The sequence below is a fragment of the Dreissena polymorpha genome, chromosome 9 (assembly GCF_020536995.1).
Source record: "Dreissena polymorpha isolate Duluth1 chromosome 9, UMN_Dpol_1.0, whole genome shotgun sequence".
NCBI classification, from domain to species: domain Eukaryota; kingdom Metazoa; phylum Mollusca; class Bivalvia; order Myida; family Dreissenidae; genus Dreissena; species Dreissena polymorpha.
Genome location: NC_068363.1, coordinates 84,826,064 through 84,849,104, shown reverse-complemented (window position 1 = coordinate 84,849,104; position 23,041 = coordinate 84,826,064). Strand labels below are relative to the sequence as shown.

The following is a 23,041-nucleotide window of genomic DNA, read 5'->3' as shown; positions in this document are numbered from 1 at the left end:
TCACCATCATGGGACGGTGTGTCCCACGAAAGAATCACGTCAATATCTCCAATGTCAAGGTCGCCACGACTAAAAATAGATTTAAAAAAAAAAAAAAAACTTACAAAGGGGGTTAATTTTTTGTGGTCATTTCAAAAGTTCAGTTTGAGTTTTCTCCCTTTATCAGATTTTTTTTTCACAATGAAAACCTGGTTTTGTGACAATTTTGTCCCTTGTTTTATCAGTTGATTTGCTCAAAATGTACGTTCTATCGAAGCTTAAGAATAGTCAACCATGCTATGTTAGGAGAGCTGATGTTATATGCTTTTGTAATGATTCCCCATGTTTTAACTCATCTGAACATGAAATGCTCAAGGAAGGCTATTTTAATTTCCCTATATCCCTCATCGGTCATAATGTGGTCTGCAATCTTAAATTTTACACCAATACCACTCTAGCGGCAAACTCTTGATAAAACTTGGTCAGAATGTTTATTTTGACAATATAAGTACACATTGGTCTCTGGGTCACATGCACTTTAAACAAGGTCACTGGGTCAAATCTTAGAATTACCTTGTAACTGTGCTAAAAATTGCAATTATGACTTAATTTTTATGAAACTTTGTGACAATATCTAGGCTGAGTTCCAATCCTGGTCACATGTGTGGAAAACTAGGTCACTAGGTAAAAGCTTCGACAAATCTTGTGGCCACCCTAGATGCCATATTTATGACTCAATCTTTGTGAAATTTTGTCATCATGTGTATCTTGCCAATATTTAAGCAAATTTCGAATCTGGGTCATGTGCGTTGAAGAACTAGGTCATCTTTGTTACCACTCTTTATGCGTCATTGAAGACTTAGTCTTGATGAAACTTGGCCATATCTTTACAACATAAAGGCTATGTTATAATCTGGGTCAAGCAGGATCATGTCTGTGTTGTTTCCTCTGCAGCACCAGCGGTATTCATGTGTCTCAGTTGTTTATTCGCAGCACCAGCAGTATTCATGTGTCTCAGTTGTTTATTTGCAGTACTAGCGGTATTCATGTGGGCGCTGTAGAGGAGCATGTCTCAATCCTGATGCAGCATGCCTTGCAGAAAGACCCGTCCAACGCATCATGGCTGCGTACGCAAGCTGATCTTCTCTATGGTATGGACCTAGAACCCTCTATCTGACTGACTAGCGAAAGACTGATCTGCTCTACGGTATGGACCTAGAACACTATCTGACTGACTAGCGAAAGACTGACCTGCTCTACGGTATGGACCTAGAACACTCTTTCTGACTGTTTTAGTGTACGCAGGCTGACCTGCTCTACGGTATGGATCTAGAGCCCTCTATCTGACTGTTCTAGCGTACGCAGGCTGACCTGCTCTACGGTATGGACCTAGAGCCCTCTATCTGACTGTACTAGCGTACGCAGGATGACCTGCTCTACGGTATGGACCTAGAGCCCTCTATCTGACTGTTCTCGCGTACGCAGGCTGACCTGCTCTACGGTATGAACCTAGAACCCTCTATCTGACTGTACTAGCGTACACAGGCTGACCTGCTCTACGGTATGGACCAAGAACCCTCTATCTGACTGTACTAGCGTACGCAGGCTGACCTGCTCTACGGTATGGACCTAGATACCTCTATCTGACTGTACTAGTGTACACAGGCTGACCTGCTCTACGGTATGGACCTAGAACCCTCTATCTGACTGTACTAGCATACGCAGGCTGACCTGCTCTATGGTATGGACCTAGAACCCTCTATCTGACTGTACTGACTGTACTAGTGTACACAGGCTGACCTGCTCTACGGTATGGACCTAGATACCTCTATCTGACTGGTACACAGGCTGGCCTGTTCTACGGTATGGACCTAGAAACCTCTGTCTGACCTTACTAGGGACAGTGAATCATCCTTCTGTGCAGATTTCCAATTGGTCTTTCTGACACTCAGTCAAAAAATAATGTTAATATGTCATACAGTGGACTACACCTTGACAAATTGGATTGAACTTTTATAATTCTTCTGAGAACTGATTTGCTAGATTTTTGAAAAACAAATCATATGTAAAAGTACAAGCCAAGCTGATGCTTTTCAAATCAGTTCACTATCACTTTACATATGTCTTGTAATCTTTATGAAACAACCATTATAATCAGCTTTGTTTGTATTGGTACCTACTGATTAGTTGTAGAGATTTCAATTAGTATGTGTTATGTTAGCCACAATAGGCCATCTGGACGTTAGCTTGAATTGTAATTATAAAATAGCTGACAAAAAGAAAAAGTGTTGAACACAATCTTCCTGTTTACATGTTTTAAAGTAACATGCCAGTAAAACTTCAGACATTGAAGAAATAAAAGTTTACTAGACTCTGTTAAGGCAACCATTTCACTGCATAACAGACCATAATTACCAGTTCACTATCCATCCAGTGTTATGCAAACATTTCCAGCTAACAACCAGTATTCTGCTGCCATGAAGTTCTACATGGAAGCGGGTATAGTGTCCTCTGAGTTCTTTGCCAACGCCGTACCAAAGAGTATCTACGACGACAACGTCTATAGAAAGATGATGAAATGCTGCTCGTATCTACAGTGCCACACACAGGCAAGTACAGGGTTCAGGATCTGCTTTCCTGCTCAGTTATGCAATTTGACCCATTTGTAGTCCTTTAAGAAAATCAAGTTAAATTATAAAGACTTTTCTTGATAGATTCAAGTTTTAAAGGCCTCATTACCAAACCTTAGCTACTGATCAGCAGCAAACAGCATAAACCTGAACAGACTGCACATAACTGGCACATAACTGGCACATAACTGGCAGTCTGTTCTGGTTTTATGCTGGTTGCATAAAGCCATATTCACCCTGCTTCTGAGCAGCAATGGTTTAAAGGGACTTGTTTACAGGTTAGAACAATGACAGTAATAAAAAAATATCCTCATAGCTTCAAAACAATGTACGAGTTAAACTAAAAAAAGCAAAAAAAACACTTCTTACTAAAATAATGTTTTTAAATGTTTGTTTGTTCATTGCTCATAATAAACATTTCATCCAATTTTCACTTAACTTGATGTTAAACAAGGTGAATACTTGTTTTAATCCATCTTCCATTATTGTGCAAGAAACCCTTGTTCATCTCTGTGCATGACTACACTAGAAAAGGGATTTGTTGTGCCGATTGGGAAAAGTATGGATACCGCGCCAAAAAGGAAAAATAAAAGGGAAAAAAAACACCCAGAAAATGGAAAAATTAATGTCATGAAATTGCAGATTGGGAATAATGAGTCTATAAAATTGATTGTTACTAAATTGCACAAGCCCATCTTAATATTTTCTTACATGCCCTTTTGCTGAAATGTTCAGTTTCAGTGCTCATTATATTTGTTCACCTGCAGATAACTTGCTTTTAGAAAAAAATTACGCAACTTTCCTTCATTTGGAAGGAACCATCTTGTTTGGATGGTTCTGAATTGGGGAATGTGCCTGTTACAGGTAGAAAGAAGGAATAAAATGTCTGCTTTCAGGTTGCCGTGTTGTGCCAGTTCCTAGATGAGGTTGACTACAGCACAGCGTTCAAGGCCCTACAGGAGAAGAACACATATGATGCCATGGACTCATATTACGTGTGTATCTGGGACATCAGCATACTCGAGTACCTGGTCCGTATCCTTCATGTAAAACATGATCGATATACAGGAGAAAAACACACTATTTTCTGTGACAATTTATTATTTGACTATTTTTATGTATGATTTTAACATTATACAGTGGTCCTCTACCAAGTTGGTTCTAATCTTTCCCTTGGGTTCAAAATTGGTTCTGCCCGGGATATTAATTGCTTCCCTGATTTATATACCAATAAGGGAAACAAATTACAGCAAAATTATTGCCTCTAAACTGAAAGGCCCAGAGGTTTTGTGTTTTTTATAAAACACAACATGATGGACCTCAACAAAGTTTGTTCAATTATGTCCCTGGGATTTAGAGTTGCTTTTCTCTGGTCTTATGAAACATATAACATGACCACTGGAAGCAGTTTACCTAATATTGCTATAGTTCAACCTTTTGTCATAATTCTTGTCAAAAATAGATGTCATATATTTTGCCCAATCATCTAGTATTCCAATAATTTCATGGCTGGTTTTAAAAATGGGTTTGGAAACATCCCAAAAGCAGCTCAGAATAGTTCATTCGGATATAAGGTGAGGGACCTAGGGCCTGGGGTCCTTATGTTTTTAGCTCACCTGAGCACAACATGCTCATGGTGAGCTTTTGTGATCGCCTTTTGTCCGTCGTGCGTCGTTCATCATGCATCGTCAACATTTTGCCTTGTGAACACTCCAGAGGCCACATTTATTGTCCGATCTTCATGAAACTTGGTCAGAACATTTGTCCTATTGATACCTCGACTGAGTTTGAAACTGGGTCATGCTGGGTCAAAAACTAGATCACTAGATCAAAAAAAAGAAAAACTTTGTGAACACTGTAGAAGTCACATTGGATGCACAATCTTCATGTAACTTTGTCAAAATGTTTGTCTAAATGATATGTTGGTTGAGTTCAAAAATGGTTCCAGTCCATTGAAAAACATGGCCACCAGGGGGCGGGGCAGTATTCTTTATATGGCTATAGAGAAACCTTGTAAACACTCTAGAAGTCACAATTTTTGCCCAATCATCATGAAACTTAGTCAAAACATTGGTTTCATTGATATCTCCGACGAGTTTGAAAATGGTCGAGATCGGTGAAAAAACATGGCCGCCAGGGGGCAGGGCAGTTTTCTCTATATGTATATTGTGAAAACAAGTGAACACTCAAGAAGTCACATTTTTGGTTGAATCTTTATGAAATTTGGTCAGAACATGTGTTTTCTGGATATGACGGTTGAGTTCGAAAATGGTTTGGATCGGTAAAAAAACAAAACATGGCCGCCAGGGGGGGGGTCATTTTCCTTATTTTTATATAGTAAAAAAAGCTTGTGAACACTCTAGAAGTCACATTTTTTTGCCTAATCATCATACAATTTTTTCTAAACATCGATTTACTAGATATCTCGGACGAGTTCGAAAATGGTCATGATGGGCGGAAAAACATGGCTGCCAGGGGGTGGGGCAGTTTTCTCTATATGTATTCTGTGAAAACATGTGAACAGTCTAATGTTAAAGAAAGATAACCTGTACATACTTTCTAATAGTTAACTCCCTTGTTAAAACCTTGTTAAAACTCTAGAGGCCACATTTATTGTCCAATCTTCATGAAATTTGGTCAGAAGATTAATCTCAACGATATTTTGGACGAGTTTGAAAATGGTTACATTTGCTTGAAAAACATGGCTGCCAAGGGGCGGGGAATTTTTCCTTATATGGCTATAAATGGCTATAGTAAACCCTTGTTAACACTCTAGAGGCCACATTTATTGTCCAATCTTCATGAAATTTGGTCAGAAGATTGGTCTCAATTATATCTTGGATGAGTTCAAAAATGGTAACCTTTGCTTGAAAAACATGGCTGCCAAGGGGCGGGGCATTTTTCCTTATATGGCTATATATGGCTGTAGTTAAATCTTGTTAACACTCTAGAGGCCACATTTATAGTCCGATCTTCATGAAACTCTGTCAGAAGATTCATCCCTATAATATCTTGGACAAGTTAAAAAATGATGCCCTTTTGTTGAAAAACATGACCGTCAGGGGGCGGGGCATTTTTCGTTAAATGGCTATAGCATACATGCCATACGTCCCGGATTGTCCGGGACAGTCCCGGAAATGAAGAACTTGTCCCGCTGTCCCGGAAATCTGTCAAATGTCCCGGAATTTACAAAATCCATATATACATGTACCTTATCTAGGGCTTAACTGCACCTCGAATCTGTGTATATCTGCAGCGTCTCCATGACAATGCCTACCCGAATAGGCAGACTACGCTACGTGTCAAAATCGATCAATTAACAAGGGTCCTGTTATCATATCGATTGTCTCACGTTCGCGGTCACACCGAAAAGGCGGCATTGTTTAATGTGGTTGTTAATTGACTTTAATCTACTACGTCATTATTTCCCGCTGCGTAAGGGCAAAGGATAGTTGTTCACACATCTGAAGTCCAACATCGCTGAGTAAAAAATTAAAAGCAGTTTATGTTTGCACGTTTAACCGACAAAGAAGTTGAGTAAAAAAGTAAGCATATAAAAACGTCATCCTCACTAGGTTTATTATTGTCTTGTTCTAAACCCCTAGTAAACATAACGTTAAAAATAATAAGTGAATTTGAATTGCGTTCGCCATGTCAAAACTTTGTATTTATAAATGTTATTAATGAATAATGGCGTATGAACAACTACGCGTTACACACCGGTCTTAATAACAATAACGCAGTGACGTCACCATCTATGTTTAGAACGCTTACACTGAAAACACGTGGCTTGTATCTAGTAACGGAAGTAGTAATGTTTAATTTGACGTTAATAGATTAAGTGTACTTCGGATAGGCTTTCGAACTTATGCAATTAACGATGCGAAACAAAAACGTACCAAAAATGCATGTGTCTATAAATATCGCTACATTTTATACATGTCCCGGAAAATCGGCAAAAGTCCCGGACAATTTAACTCAATGTCCCGGAATTGGTCTGAAAAATTATGGCATGTATGGCTATAGTAAAACCTTGTTAACACTCTAGAGGCCACATTTATTTTCCGATTTTCATGAAACTTGGTTAGAAGATTTGTCCCAATGATATCTTGTATAAGTTCGAAAATGGTTTTGGTTTCTTTAAAAACATGGCCACCAGGGGGCGGGGCATTTTTCCTTATAAGGCTATATATAGCTTTTGTAAAACCTTGTTAACACTCTAGAGGCCACATTTATTGTCCAATCTTCATGAAATTTGGCCAGAAGATTGGTCTCAATGATATCTTAGATGAGTTCGAAAATGATTATTGCTTGAAAAACATGGCTGCCAAGGGGCGGGGCATTTTTCCTTATATGGCTATAGTAAAATCTTGTTAGCACTCTAGAGGCCACATTTACTGTCCGATCTTCATGAAACTTGGTCAGAAGATTCATCCTGATAATATCTTAGACGAGTTCAAAAATGATGCCGGTTGGTTGAAAAACATGGCTGCCAGCGGGCGGGGCATTTTTCCTTATATGGCTATAGTAAAACCTTGTTTACACTCTAGAGGCCACATTTATTTTCCGTTCTTCATGAAACTTGGTCAGAAGATTTGTCCCAATAATATCTTGTTATCTCAGGTGAGCGACTTTGGGCCTTTCAGGCCCTCTTGTTTAATAATTTTTGTCAAAAATAGATGTCATATATTTTGCCCAATCATCTAGTATTCCAATAATTTCATGGCTGGTTTTTAAAATGGGTTTGGAAACATCCCAAAAGCAGCTCAGAATAGTTTATTTGGATATAAGGTGAGGGACCTTGGGACTGGGTCCTTATGTTTTTATGCCCCCCTTCGAAGAAGAGGGGGTATATTGCTTTGCTCATGTCGGTCGGGCGGTCGGTCTGTCGGTCTGTCAGTCTGTCGGTCCATCCACCAGGTGGTTGTCAGACGATAACTCAAGAACGCTTGGGCCTAGGATCATGAAACTTCATAGGTACATTGATCATGACTCGCAGATGACCCCTATTGATTTTGAGGTCACTAGGTCAAAGGTCAAGGTCACGGTGACCTGAAATAGTAAAATGGTTTTTGAATGATAACTCAAGAACGCATATGAAACTTCATGGGTAGATTGATCATGACTTGCAGATGACCCCTATTGATTTTGAGGTCACTAGGTCAAAGGTCAAGGTCACGGTGACCCGAAATAGTAAAATGCTTTTCGGATGATAACTCAAGAACGCATACGCCTAGTTAAATGTTGACTTTCATTTATACTGAAACGGCATTAAATGTAGTAAATCTTAGTTAGTTAATGTAACCAAGGGTGTGATTGTTTCTCCTTTAAGCTGATTTCCTCCCTTTCGATGTCAAACTAATTTTACAAATAGTTATAAACATAATATAGAAATAATGAATTAGGTTTAACCATGTAAGGAAAATTATCAAAGTAGTTCTTTTTGAAATCGTACATTAGTTTCTTAACAAGAATACTTAGATCTGCATTCAAAGAGAGGTGAAATGGATAAAAGACAGTCAGCGGTAAGTAGATTTGCTAATTACTGAACATATTTTAAGGATTAAATTTTGCTGTTAGCAAATAGTGGTAGCAAAATAACCTTAGTTTTCAGATACCCAATTTTTGGACACTTTAGTTTTTTGTAAATCTCTCATTCATCTTTAAACCCGCAATTGCTATGTTTGGGAACACTGGATTTAAATTGGTGCATAAACTATAAAAAACTAGCCTGTGTGGACCAGACCCCAACCACCTCTTATCCACTAGGACAATGTGTGGACCAGACCCCAACCACCTCTTATCCACCAGGACAATGTGTGGACCAGACCCCAACCACCTCTTATCAACCAGGACAGTGTGGACCAGACCCCAACCACCTCTTATCCACCAGGACAATGTGTGGACCAGACCCCAACCACCTCTTATCCACCAGGACAATGTGTGGACCAGACCCCAACCACCTCTTATCCACCAGGACAATGTGTGGACCAGACCCCAACCACCTCTTATCCACAAGGACAATGTGGTAGACCAGACCCCTACCACCTCTTATCCACCAGGACAATGTGGTGGACCAGACCCCAACCACCTCTTATCCACCAGGACAATGTGCACATGCAGTCATTCTGGTTGATATGATTGGACAAGGTCCTTTGTTCACAAAACTTGTTATTTTACATAGAAAATCAATTTCACTTGACAATCAAAATTGATTTTGAATCCCACATTAATTTTGGTGGCAATATGTATAAATATATATTACTTACATCGACTAAATGTGACTAGTATTGAAGACGTCCACAATTTATGTTATTGACAAAGATTTTTATTTATTCATATCATTTATGATTGTGAATACAATTTTCACAAATATCTGTAAAATATTGCAGTCAACTTCACACTGAAATCGAAGATTGATAAATTTGATGAACATTTGGCCAGGTGACTCCACTAAATGGTCAAGGCTTTGTATGTATTCTACACAAGTGTACAAATATAGGCTTCATCCCCTTAGTCTTAGAATATTACTTTTACTTCTTGGAGTTTTCCCCTAAATTGAAACATAACCTTCAGAAATGTCATTCCTCAATCAATTATATCATGTGAAAGGGGATCCAGACATAATCCCCCCAGGACAAAACACATCCCCCCAATGAAAAAATGAACATTTGGACAATTGCCCCCCAGTAGAAATGACAGGTAGAATATAAGCCCCCCAGTGCTTATTTTGCATCTGGACATTTGCCCCCCAGTGCTTATTTTAGAAGTGGACATTTGCCCCCCAGTGCCTAATTTTAAATGACATTACTCGATTGAGCAGATAATCATGTCCAGTTATCACCACCTTTTAATCCTTTTTATTGATTAAATACAGAAGCCTTTAATTTTCATTAACAAGTATATGATCAAAGCCACATGTCACACCTTTAACAAGCTGATAATCCTTTTGATTGATTAATTAAAAAACAATTCACATTTTTAAGATGTTTGTTTTACCTAAGATTAGGCAATCACAGTGAGTTTCTGGACCTTTTTTATTTCGAATTATAATGATCCAAGTTTCTATGATTATATATTTATGAGATATGAAATAATACTGAATCCAAATACAGAGATATACTAGTCTAATGGAAACAACATATAATATTAGCACTGGGGGGCAAATGTCCACTTCTAAAATAAGCACTGGGGGGAAAATATCCAGATGCAAAATAAGCACTGGGGGGCTTATATCCTACCTGTCATTTCTACTGGGGGGCAATTGTCCAAATGTTCATTTTTACATTGGGGGGGGGGGGGTTTGTCCTGCGGGGCTTATGTCCTACAATCCATGTGAAAGTCATCCTAAAATATGTTTTTCAACACAGTATTTTTCTTCTCAAAATCTAGTGCTCATTCCCCCATAGCATAATAAAGCCCCTGATGGTTTGTGTTGTGTTTGTCAGATGCGGGCGCTGACCCAGCTGGACCTGAACAGCAACAACCCAGAGGACATCATCCAGCGGGCCGTACAAATCCGGAAGAGGAAGTTCCTGAGGGCCCTGGCCAAGCAGTATGTCTAGACCCTTGCTGAGAAGGGGGGGGGGGGGGGGGCTAGGAGTGTGTCTAGACATTAATATATGGAGAATCATTGCCCACAAGTGCAAGGATTAAGACTTCATCTGAAGACTAAGTGTGCATTAACTAGGAAATTATCGCTCTGTGTATGAACATTTGAAAATGTCCGACAAATAAACTATTTGTTTGACAGCGAAATTGTGATTGTGTCTAGACATGAACATATAGAGCCAGAAACTCTTCGAATGTCTAGACATGCAGACGTGTCTGGACATGGCAATTGAATGTGTGTGAACTTAAAACATGTGAAGTAGCATATCTGGACTTAGACACCACAAACAAGACACAGGTCTAGACAAAACGGGATAAGGACTTTTTCCAAACAAGAGAGATGTTAATTTGAATTAGATGTGCTTAATGCATGTACGTCTAGTTCCTGTTAATGTTGTTAACTAAATACATGTACAGTACTGGTGATACATGCTACAGATTGTTAGGCCCATATTTGTGTTCTCAATCCATGTGGTGAATTTGATTGTTCAAGAGTATTTGTTATCAATTCATTAACAATTAATTGCTGACTAGATGTGCTGTATTTCATTGTCAGGACTATTTTCACTGGTTGTTCATTATGCAAATCTACCATTTTCCATATTGATTCCAGATATTATGTCTATTGTTCACACCATGCAATGGGGTCCTTATATGCCTGTATGTAATTAAGATGTAATGTAGCTTTTTATGGTCATGGTATTGTTAATATACTCTTTGATGTCAATAACTGACATGTAGACATAATTGTCTACAACAGTATTATGTTGTATGTTTTCAAAAGCTGTCCTTATTTTGCTTTTACACATGGTTTGTTTATTTATACACTGTGAAAGAAAATGTGCTCACAAATAACATTGTTGTTCTTACTTCATAATTATCAGTGTTGTTTAGTTTTGTAAGCTTGGCAGTATGCCATATGTCTGTGTGTTTGTTGATCGGTCAACATTTTCTTTACACATCTCCTCTGAAACTTCTTAGGATTCTGCCGCTTGAAATACACTTTTCCTTGTGTGATTAGTTGACAGTATATTAAAAATCTTGGTGGAAAACAGGATTTGTGGGTGTTTTCAGTGGAAAAGAAACCATAACTCTGTTGAGAATTGGTGTTTTGTGACTGATTCTGAACTTAACCTGTATTTTGTTATGTTCAAACTGTGTTTTCACTGTATTATATTACACCTTTATGACGCCCATGTGTTTGAGCTCTAAAAAGGTTCAAGCTGACACATACATTCTGATGTTACACAACTTATTTGAATGTCAGGTTAGGAGTTGTTCTGGAAACCATGAAACCATCAGACCGGAAAGCTTCCTTTTATGTTGTACAACGCCTTTGAGACTTATTTCTACTTGTGTCAAAAAACATGCACCTTCCTTTTTTTTATCACAAAATTCAATTTTTTTCATCTGCAATAAATTATACAAGTACATGTGTGTATTTAAAAGATAATGATGTCCTTCAATGCATAGGCTGCATAATGTGATAACCCATAGTGTGTCCCAGCACTTCCACCTGATAAATTATCTGACTTGTGAAAGATGGAGCGAATTTTGAATTATAGCTGCTTTTTCCAGCTTTTTATGCTCCCCGAAATAAAATTTTGGCGGAGCATATAGTTGCCAGTTTGACCTTGCTTACTTCCTGCCGTCACACTTTTGCTACCGTTTCTCAGAGCGCCTTCAATACTTCACCAATCGCTTTCATATTTGGCATGTAGGTACCTTGCATGGACCGCTACCTTTTGATGAGGTTTGAGGTCACTGGGGTCAAGGTCACCGAGGCTAATAATAGACTTCCTTCCGTCACACTTTTGCTACCGTTTCTCATACTTCAATACTTTACCAATCGCTTTCATATTTGGCATGTAGGTACCTTGCATGGAACTCTACCTTTTGATGGCGCTTGATGTCATTTGGGGTCAAGGTCACTGAGGTAATAGTTTTTTTTAGGTGGTTATTAACACATAGATTGACAAAGCGCATCATCGAGGAGCATCCATCGTTTTCAACGATTCTTGTTATGTTTTTTTTACTGAGACATTCTTATTTAATTTTGATGTTTTATTGAGCTGGGGGGGGGGGGAGTCGGAGGAAACCCCAACTGTCCGGTATGGTGACCATCAACCATACGAAGATTGAACCTGGGTCTCTTAGGTGAGAAGCACATTAACCAACGACTTTGCTAACAGGACAGCCAATCATGAAAGACCAACACAAAATTTGTACAAATGTCTTTGCAATTTATTTTTTACTATAGTGAACTATGCTAACAATGAACTATGCTTTCATATGAAAGTTTTGATCAATCATTCCCACAATGCCAATCAAGTTATACAGGATTGCATCAACAATTATAACTACAGTAACTAATTTTTGCAAATTTAGGGTGTGAATAAATAAAACTGCAAAAATGGCAATGCCATTGTACAGAAAAGGCTTACCATAAAATTCATAACCACTGATTTGTGAATGGAATGTTCGGGTACAAAATTTCATAAAATTATATATAAAATAAAAAATAAAATACAATCTGTATATATTCATTATAACTATCAATTTCAAAACATAAATTAATATAGTATTACTATAATTGAACAAGCATAACCAAAGATGGCAAAATAAAGAAAAAATCTTGAATATTAGACATAAAAATAAAAACGTTTATATAAAATCAATTGCACCAAAAGAGATTCCGGAATAAACTGTCTAAAAATGTATAAAGGGTTAACATGTACATTCAAAGTAAAAACGAAACACGTGTCCACAGGACAAGGATTAACCCACATTCTAATTGCGTCTCAAAACTCCAATGCCAACAAGACTATTTCCAAGCCATATTAAGTCCCCTCCCGATGAAACTCCACCATTTTCAGCAATATTTCTAGTCTATTAGTTGCCATAGCAACCAAAATTCTTGACGTAGGAACAAAATGAAATGGCGTGCATAATCTCCATATTGCCATCTGCCCATGTTTCAAGTTTCATGAAAAAATATGAAGAACTTAAAGTTATCCAAAAAAGTGTCACAGACTCGCAACACACAGAGCGCAAGCCATAAGTCCCCGCCGGTTTCACTGGTAGGGGACAATAACAATGTGTTTTAATGGCTAAAATATAAGTTTCTGTAGGAAGATTAGTGACGTGCAACTCGCCATCTCACAGTGGTCATGAGTGGAGAGGTATTTTTAATTGAATGATGAATCTTTCCAGAAGGGCTGTTATATGTATAAATTTGACCTTTGACCTCTAAGCATGAGCTCGACCTTTGAGGTACTGACATAAGTGTGACAGGCGACATCATCTTGTGAAAATATATTTGTGCCAAGTTGTTATAAAATCCATCAACATACAGCAGAGTTATGGCAGATACGGGAATTTAAGCTATTTTATGGCTTAATTCGACCTTTGAACTCTTAAGTATGAGCCTGACCTTTGGTAGGGAGACTGGTGTTATATGTGACACTTCATCTTACATCATATTTTAACCAAGTTATTTTCAAATCCATCAATATATGGTGGACATCTTGATCAAAGACAGTGCATGGTGAGATTTAACTGGTAATTGAACTTGGTCCCAATGTATGCTAATAAACATCATCAGAAAGCTTGAAGACATTCAGATAAACACTGGTTGAGTTAAAGAAGGTAACCAAAAAGTAGGAAAATAAGAGCAAGAACTTTATGCTTCACCCCCTCCCGCCCTTTGGAGGCATATAACGTACATCAATAAATTGGCATTTAAGAGTTTTGCCAAATGTTGAACAATACGTTTCTGAAAGCTGAAAGAATAATCAAATTACATTGTAGAGAGTACATATTGGTATAGAGATTACTGATTTAGTACAACAATAACATATTGTTGTTACAATCACTCTTTTAGTACATCTACAACATATTGGTGTTCAGATAACTGATTAAGTACAATATCAACATATTGGTGTTCAGATAACTGATTAAGTACAACATCAACATGTTTGTGTTAAGATCACTAATTAAGTACATTACTTAGTTCCAGTATGAAGTAAAGCCAGCAATATAAGTAATTTATAGCATATATGCACAAGGTACAATGTAACAACAATATATAAGCTTTTTTAAATATATGTATAATTGTCCATTTTCACAACGCAAAAGACCCTAGAACAATATTGCACATTAAAAAAGGATAACATTGGCATTTACATAAATGAACACAGTATCAAACTTTTCATTTGCATAATATCTTTTAAGGTACCATAAGTACACATTTAACATTAAGAACAAATACAATAAAGATCTACAAAGAAAAACAACAAGAACACTAAATTCTTTGCGCTTTTGTCTTTACACAATTATCAAGCATTATGTTACTCATTCGCATTCAACATAACAATTGGCCTTTACTGCAAAGAACTAATTTTACACTTTGGAATGTATATGAAACAAAATACGTAAGTATGAACTAAATAAAGCAACTATTGGCATCATTTCACAGACATGAAATTTTAGCAAGAGGGGGTGCATTGACTTTGGACATTAAAGAGATTTTGGCATGTACATTATGAGTAATAGTAGCATGATTAAAGAGATTTTGGCATGTACATTATGAGTAATAGTAGCATGATCAATACCAGCTGTCATGTACAAACATATATCCACATAAAATATACATTGATGGAAACTGAGCTATCCAGTCTGTCCATTTATACTTGTGCAAGGCAAGTTGCAGCATAAAGCCAATATATTATATATCTATGAAAATACCTTTACATCTATCTTTACATGAACATAAAAAGAACCAGTACATTAGAAAGTATAATAATATAAGAAAAGAATCTATGACCCCTGTGTACAAACTTTGGCAGTACAAACTACAGGACTTTAAGTTTGGCAATATGTTACAAAAGGAATGTAAAATAATTATCATTATTTATAGATCATTTATATCATCCAGGAATCAAACTCGAGAGCTTTTCAAATAAGCCCAAGGCTTTCTATGCAATCGAGCTTAAATAAATAGGTGTAACTAATCTTAACTAAATCAATTCCGGGCCAACTGCAAACTATTCTGGTACAAATAACATAATATTAAGCCCCACATTTATAAATGCTTTAAATAAATTTCTTAATATGCTCCCAAAGCATATATCTCAAGAAACCCAATGTTTACAAAACACAGCATCCATAAATGATGTACACGATCCAGCTCTTTAGCGGACTTACGTAAGAGTTTATTATCAAGAATACTGCACATTACTTAAAGAATGTAATAGTTACTTAATACATAATTATTATACATCTCTTTGTACAATGCAAAAGTATATTTATACTTATACACAGGTAACAAACTCCCATTGGACTCATCCATCTGCTTGTCTAATATGGTATGTAAGCTGTGTACCCATACAAATAATACCCAAGTGAACACAACGCCGTAAGACAATCTTATATTATGTTAAGGAACGACATTTATACATATTGCTTGATAATTGCTTGATAATTTCAGTACAATGTCAACAACACTATTTGAAGTGAACACTGTTCAGAAATACCATAAATGTTCCACAGTAGAGTCCACTGTATATGTGTATGCATGTTACAACACCATTGTGTTAGCAGACCCGCCTTGAACTTTTCTCAAACTGTCTCATCACCACAGATGTCAAGGCCAAAAGATCACAAACCTATTCACTGATCTAGTCCTTCATTTTGTTGATATTGTCTCGTAACATTTGAACCTGTTCTGCAACAAGAAATCAAACTAAAAATCAATTTTCATCAGTCTTGTAATTGTGATTTACAATAAAAGAAATTTGAGGGAAAAACAACATGAATTTTATTATTATATTACTTAAAGGATTTCATGGGTTACCACCAAATGTTTGCATGTGATACACCAATCTCAGGACACATTGAGGACACTATACCTTATCTGGAAATTCTTTGAAGTACTTAACCAATAATTCAATACATTCTGTGAAAAACTTAACCAATAATTCAATCCAGTCAGTAAAGATCTACCCCGTATACCAATAATTCAATACAGTCTGTGCAATTTTAATTGGCATCAAATAAACGGAAGGAAACTTGTTTTTAATAAAACTGATTGAATGATACTTAACCAATAAGTGATTGAATGATCCTGCATGAACATTGGTACTGATTTTAAATTGATATTTTAAACCACAAAATTAAAAATCTGTGAATAAGATGTTTTATCTGATACCCTGCCCCACCCCTGAACACATACACTGCTTTGTAAGCTCTGTTTAAGGGCAAGTAACTCTGGAATGTGTGGATCACTGGGAATGAATTATCTTACATATCAACACTTCATGGTGACGATATTATTGAAGTTTTAATGAATTGACTTGAGAAAAGTGGTAGCAGTTCATTCCAAAAAAATTAATTTTATGCAGACTGACTGACCGGCTGATCAAGTGACTACTATACCCACTCTAAAACTTTGTTTATCAAGAAAACCACTATAAATCATCACATAACATGTGCAAACATCTATAACTCCTTTAATGCCTCACCTATCTTTGTTTAGGTTGCGATGGTGCTATAATTTCTTAAATACCTTTGTTAAGGTTGGCAATAGTGGACTGTTTTCTCAGGAACTCTACACAAAGCTCACTACTCAGGCCGAAGGCTCGCATGTTGTTCGTGAAGGTGCTGAAAAATGAGGATTGCAAACTACAATGCTTTCTGTTCATAAAGCCATTCTATATATTAGATATAACTTAAAACAAATCACAAACTATTTTATATCAAGTCGATCTTATTAATTGAGATGAAAACAATTCATCTCACCAAATTAGCGTGAGATTATAATACAAAAGGACCAATTTAGACTAAGTTAAATACTTTGAGACACTGTGGCATTAAGTGTTTTTATAACCTTTGATCTTATGATCTAGTTCATAATCAGATTCAAACTTGGCCTATATATTGGCAAGATTAACAACATTCAGACCAAAATTCATTTAAATTAAGTTACAAAACGGGTTACCCCGATACCCTAAAGCGGTAACAAGGTTTTCTCAGAATTAATCAGGTGACTTAGTCTTTGAACATACTTGAGCCAGGTTCAAAATTGGCCTTGATATCCGAAAGATTATCTTCTCAACAAGTTTCAACTACATTGAGTCATGAATGTGGCCTCAGATTTGTCCTTGTGACCATGGCCTCCATATTATAAAGAAAAACATTTTGAGCAAGTTTGATAAAGAATCAGGGGAAAATATGGCATTTAGATCAGTAATGTGCTTAAGTTGATAATGCACACCAAACACACCAGGACAAAAGACACTGTAAAAAGAAAATTCACAATAGCTCATATAGAGAATACTAGGTCGGTGCCGAATAAAGCAAAGTTTATTTTGCGAGGCTTAGAAAATCTGAACCACGAGCCTTGGCGAGTGGTTCAGATTTTCGTGCCGAGCAAGATAAACTTTGCTTTATTCGGCACCGACCTAGTATTCGATTTATCCCATCAATTTTCTTAGACGTAAATTATTTCTTTAAACATAGAATAGGAAAATCGAACTAGACGGAAAATCCCAAAGATATTTTAAGCAAACATTGTTTCATTATTTTAATCGTGTCGAGCCTAATACATTACAAAAAAATCAGTAACCAACCTGTTTTTCGTTAATCATTCCTCTACGTCCCCGATGTTTAAGAAATAATGGAAAAAAAGACACTAAACAACTGCATCTTTAGCGTGAAACAACATGCATTGTGTCGTATGACGTATTAATAATGACGTCACGAGTACGCGCACTTAATATTTGTAAATAATGTTTATTTGCTTTTTGAGTTGCATTATGTGTAAAAACTATATTACATCTTGGTATCAAATTGTTTTTTTTGTTGAATCTGATTCGATTTTACTAAAAATGATTACTTTATAGTTGATTCCGAGTAATATGAACATTCTTCGCCGCGCGTGACAGCTATATTTCAGCACTGCTGAAATAAAGGTAAATTTATTTCACAGTGGTTTATTTCGACAATGCACGTCTGATGATGGGATAAATTCAGCACTTTGTGCGCTGTTACATGTATAGAGCTAAAACCTACTCCAGACCCTTATACACTGCAATGCTGATATATCGCGGACCGGTATATCGCCCTGTCCAATATATCACGCTTTGGCTATGGCTCCCAAAAATCCCACGAGCATGATCACTAAATGACATGTTTTAATCTGAGAATTCACTAACTTAAGCAAAAAAACGGTTATAGCTAGTATTAACACCCTATATTTCGCGGCTTACTATGGCACACAGTGAATCGTGAAAAACAGTCGATTAGTGACAGTGTTATTTACACACAGCTGGGGATCACTGGGAGCGATTGTACATGAAAATAAACAAGGGCTGTTTGTAAAACATGCATGCCTCCCATATGGGCTGTCAGTTGTAGTGGAAGCCATTGTGTGAATACGTTTTTTTGTCACTGTGACCTTGAACTTTGACCTAGTGACCTGAAAATCTATAGGGGTCATCTGCAAATCATGATCAATGTACCTATGAAGTTTCATGATCCTAGACCAAATTATTCTTGAGTTATCATCAGGAAACCATTTTACTGTTTCATGTTGCTGTGACCTTGACTTTAAACCTAGTGACCTGAAAATCAATAGGGGTCATCTACCAGTCATGATCAATGTACCTATTAAGTTTCATGATCCTAGGCGTAAGCATTCTTGAGTTATCATCCGGAAACCGTTTTACTATTTCATGTCACTGTGACCTTGACCTTTGACCTAGTGACCTGAAAATCAATAGGGGTCATCTGCCATTCATGATCAATGTACCTATGAAGTTTCATGATCCTAGGCGTAAGCATTCTTGAGTTATCATCAGGAAACCATTTTACTGTTTCGAGTCACTGTGACCTTGACCTTTGACCTAGTGACCTGAAAATCAATAGGGGTCATCTGCCAGTCATGATCAATGTTCCTATGAAGTTTCATGATCCTAGGCGTAAGCATTCTTGAGTTATCATCCAGAAACCATTTTAATGTTTCAAGTCACTGACCTTGACCTTTGACCTAGTGACCTGAAAATTGATACGGGTCATTTGCCAGTTATGTTCAATGAACCTATGAAGTTTAATGATCCTAGGCGTAAGCATTCTTGAGTTATCATCCGGAAACCATTTTACTGTTTCGAGTCACTGTGACCTTGACCTTCGACCTAGTGACCTGAAAATCAAAAGGGGTCATTTGCCAGTAGTGATCAATGTACCTATGAAATTTCATAATCCTAGGCGTAAGCATTCTTGAGTTATCATCCGGAAACAATTTTACTATTTCGAGTAACTGTGACCTTGACCTTTGACCTAGTGACCTGAAAATCAATAGGGGTCATCTGCTAGTCATGATCAATGTACCTATGAAGTTTCATGAATGCCTAAGCATTCTTGAGTTATCATCCGGAAACCATTTTACTATTTCAAGTCACTGTGACCTTGACCTTTGACCTAGTGACCTGAAAATCAATAGGGGTCATCTGCCAGTCATGATCAATGTACCTTTGATGTTTCATGATCCTAGGCCTAAGCGTTCTTGAGTTATCATCCGGAAACCATCTGGTGGGCGGACCGACGGACGGACAGACTGACATGTGCAAAAACAATATACCCCCTCTTCTTCGAAGGGGGCATAAAAATACAATTTACATTTTGTTTTTTATGATAAATAAAGATACGCATGTAGTTATAAAAATGTTTATTGTAGAATTGGTTTGCAATTATTACTATACAAATATGTAGCAGCGCGGTATATACAATGAAAACATTGGGGAAATTTGATAAATTAACCGCAATACAATTAAGTTAGACATTTCTCGAGTTATATCGCGCTCGCAATCTTTGGACCCTACCAACCGCGATATATCGGCGTTGCAGTGTATTGTATGAAAACAAAAAACACACGGCACATATATTATTATGCAAACAAATAACACACATTTTGATTATTTTGTATTTAAATGTCAAAACATAGTATATTGGTGGTTGAGAAATGACATGTTTCTCATAAACTGTTACAGCCAAGTGTTCATACCCTAGTTGTCCAAATGTGATATTCTCCTGGAATCTGATATCATCATTCTGGAACTCCTGGTCATCCTCACTGCAATACAAACATGGCAAAACACACAATCCACACTAGGCAATCGAGCACTGATAAAATAGGTCCAAGGCTGTTTAAAATTCCTTTTGTCTGACCACCGAATTTACTTTTGTAGAAGCAGAGTGAAAACTTTACAGGAAAAAATCACAGCAAATTTTGATGTCTGCTAAACATTAACAAAAAACATTTTTAAATTTTTATTTTCTTTATATATAAGTATTAAATTCAATATCGGTAATCAGGATAATAAATGTTACCCTATTGCCATGATCACAATACAAATATCTTCATAACATAACTAATGCATTATTATATGATTTAACATGCATTATAATATGATTTGACACAATTATCCTTTTATGTGAAATGCATTATCATATGACATGCATTATTGTACAAATTGACATGATGATGCATTATCATACAATAAGCCATGAATTATCAAATCATTCACCATGAATTATCATGTCATTTACGATAATTTATCATATTATTTGACATGGACTATATTGTTTAACATTATAATAATATGTTTTCACAAGCAATAAACTTTGTTTTTTTTAAACATTATCATTATGATTTGAAATAAAATGTTATGTGATTTTGACAAGCTTTACTTTATGATTTATAACTTGAATTATCATACAATTAGACAAGCATTATCGTACAATTAGACAAGCATTATCGTACATTTTGACAAGCATTATCGTACAATTAGACAAGCATTATCGTACAATTAGACAAGCATTATCGTACAATTAGACAAGCATTATCCTACAATTAGACAAGCATTATCGTACAATTAGACAAGCATTATCGTACAATTAGACAAGCATTATCGTACAATTAGACAAGCATTATCGTACAATTTGACAAGCATTATCGTACAATTAGACAAGCATTATCATACAATTAGACAGGCACTATCCGACAATTAGACAAGCATTATCCTACAATTAGACAAGCATTATCGTACAATTAGACAAGCATTATCGTACAATTAGACAAGCATTATATTACAATTAGACAAGCATTATCGTACAATTAGACAAGCATTATCGTACAATTAGACAAGCATTATCCTACAATTAGACAAGCATTATCCTATAATTAGACAAGCATTATCATACAATTAGATAAGCATTTTCCTACAATTAGACAATCATTATCCTACAATTAGACAAGCATTATCCTCGATTAGACAAGCATTATCCTACAATTAGACAAGCATTATCCTACAATTAGACAAGCATTATCCTACAATTAGACAAGCATTATCCTACAATTAGACAAGCATTATCCTACAATTAGACAAGCATTATCCTACAATTAGACAAGCATTATCCTACAATTAGACAAGCATTATCCTACAATTAGACAAGCATTATCCTACAATTAGACAAGCATTATCCTACAATTAGACAAGCATTATCCTACAATTAGACAAGCATTATCCTACAATTAGACAAGCATTATCCTACAATTAGACAAGCATATAAAATTGACATGTTACATCAGAAGATTTAACAACAAGGGACAAAATTGTCACAAAACCAGGTTTTCATTGTGAAAAAAAATCTGATAAAGGAAGACAACTCAAACTGATCTTTTGAAATGAACAAACAAAATTAACCCCCTTTGCAAGTTTGTTTTAAAATAAATCTATTTTTAGTCGTGGCGACCTTGACATTGGAGATATTGACGTGATTCTTTCGTGCGACACACCCTCCCATGATGGTGAACAAATGTGCCAAATGATTTTAAAATCTCATAGTGAATGACATAGTTATAGCCCAGACAAGCTCATTTATGGCTATTTTTTACCTTTGAACTCAAAGTGTGACCTTGACCTTGGAGATATTGACATAATTTTTTCGCGCGACACACCGTCTAATGATGGTTAACAAATGTGCCAAATGATTTTAAAATCTCACAATGAACGACAAAGTTATGGCCCGGACAAGCTTGTTCCGCCCGCCCGCCAGCCCGACAGCCAGCCAGCCAGCCAGCCAGCCAGCCAGCAAGCCAGCCAGCCAGCCAGCCCGCATTCGCCAATCTAATAACCAGTTTTTTCCTTCGGAAAACCTGGTTAAAAATTAGCATCATAAGATATGACATGCATTGTCAAATTGTTAGAGATGCATACTCAGACGATTAGACATTTTTCATAATGCATAATCATGATTCTACATGCAGTTTCAAATGATTTATCATGCATTTCTATACGATATATTGACTTAAATTTTTATTTGATTATTACATGCAAAATTTAATTTGACATGTGTTATCATACAATTTGACATGCATTCTATGATTTCCCAGTCAGTACCAATATGCATTATGCATTTAATTATATGAGATTGGCAATCATATGAATTGCAGAAATGACAGTATTGATACCTGGTGCACACAGGTTTCCTGGCTCGCTCATTCTGCACAGAATCGAAAAATGCAGCATTCCAAAATCTAAGAGATTGCCATATCGGCTGGTCTCGAAGAAAACTGTAGAGAAAATTCTTCAAACGCTTCTTGCCCATGTGAGCTGAAACAGAAATAAAGAGTTTTCAGTTCATGGTCGGTATAAATTATGTCATTTGTGTATCATAATGTTCAAAATAGCAGATTTCAATACATTGAAACAATAAAATTTGATGATATTGTAATGTCCTTTGTTTAATTCTGGCATTCAATT

The 23,041-nt window shown here is 36.5% G+C and overlaps 2 protein-coding genes and 1 long non-coding RNA gene across 6 annotated transcripts in view; 1 reads left to right on the top strand and 2 right to left on the bottom strand.

Annotated features, from left to right (window-relative positions):
• LOC127845739 (integrator complex subunit 8-like) overlaps positions 1-11,075 on the top strand; it is a 71,215-nt gene extending 60,140 nt beyond the window's left edge. For both annotated transcript variants that reach the window (XM_052376849.1, XM_052376850.1), the window contains 5 exons: positions 1,012-1,130; positions 2,434-2,588; positions 3,506-3,644; positions 8,091-8,134; positions 10,058-11,075. In XM_052376849.1, the coding sequence (XP_052232809.1) occupies positions 1,012-1,130; positions 2,434-2,588; positions 3,506-3,644; positions 8,091-8,134; positions 10,058-10,174 (574 nt within the window). In that variant the 3' untranslated portion in view covers positions 10,175-11,075. The remainder of the gene's footprint in view (positions 1-1,011; positions 1,131-2,433; positions 2,589-3,505; positions 3,645-8,090; positions 8,135-10,057) is intronic.
• LOC127845759 (uncharacterized) lies at positions 8,355-8,723 on the bottom strand. The gene is made up of 3 exons (XR_008033377.1): positions 8,658-8,723; positions 8,489-8,614; positions 8,355-8,448 (listed from the first exon to the last, which is right to left on the bottom strand). It is a non-coding gene; the product is annotated as an uncharacterized LOC127845759 (long non-coding RNA).
• A 1,375-nt stretch (positions 11,076-12,450) lies between the features above and the next one.
• Positions 12,451-23,041, bottom strand: part of LOC127845747 (uncharacterized) — a 101,048-nt gene continuing 90,457 nt past the window's right edge. For 2 of the 3 annotated variants that reach the window (XM_052376861.1, XM_052376862.1), the window contains exons 6-9: positions 22,750-22,891; positions 20,281-20,349; positions 16,786-16,913; positions 12,451-15,945 (exon numbers count right to left, since the gene is read on the bottom strand). In XM_052376861.1, coding sequence (XP_052232821.1) covers positions 15,899-15,945; positions 16,786-16,913; positions 20,281-20,349; positions 22,750-22,891 — 386 coding nt within the window. In that variant the 3' untranslated portion in view covers positions 12,451-15,898. The remainder of the gene's footprint in view (positions 15,946-16,785; positions 16,914-20,280; positions 20,350-22,749; positions 22,892-23,041) is intronic. The other variant, XM_052376863.1, reaches the window with a different exon arrangement.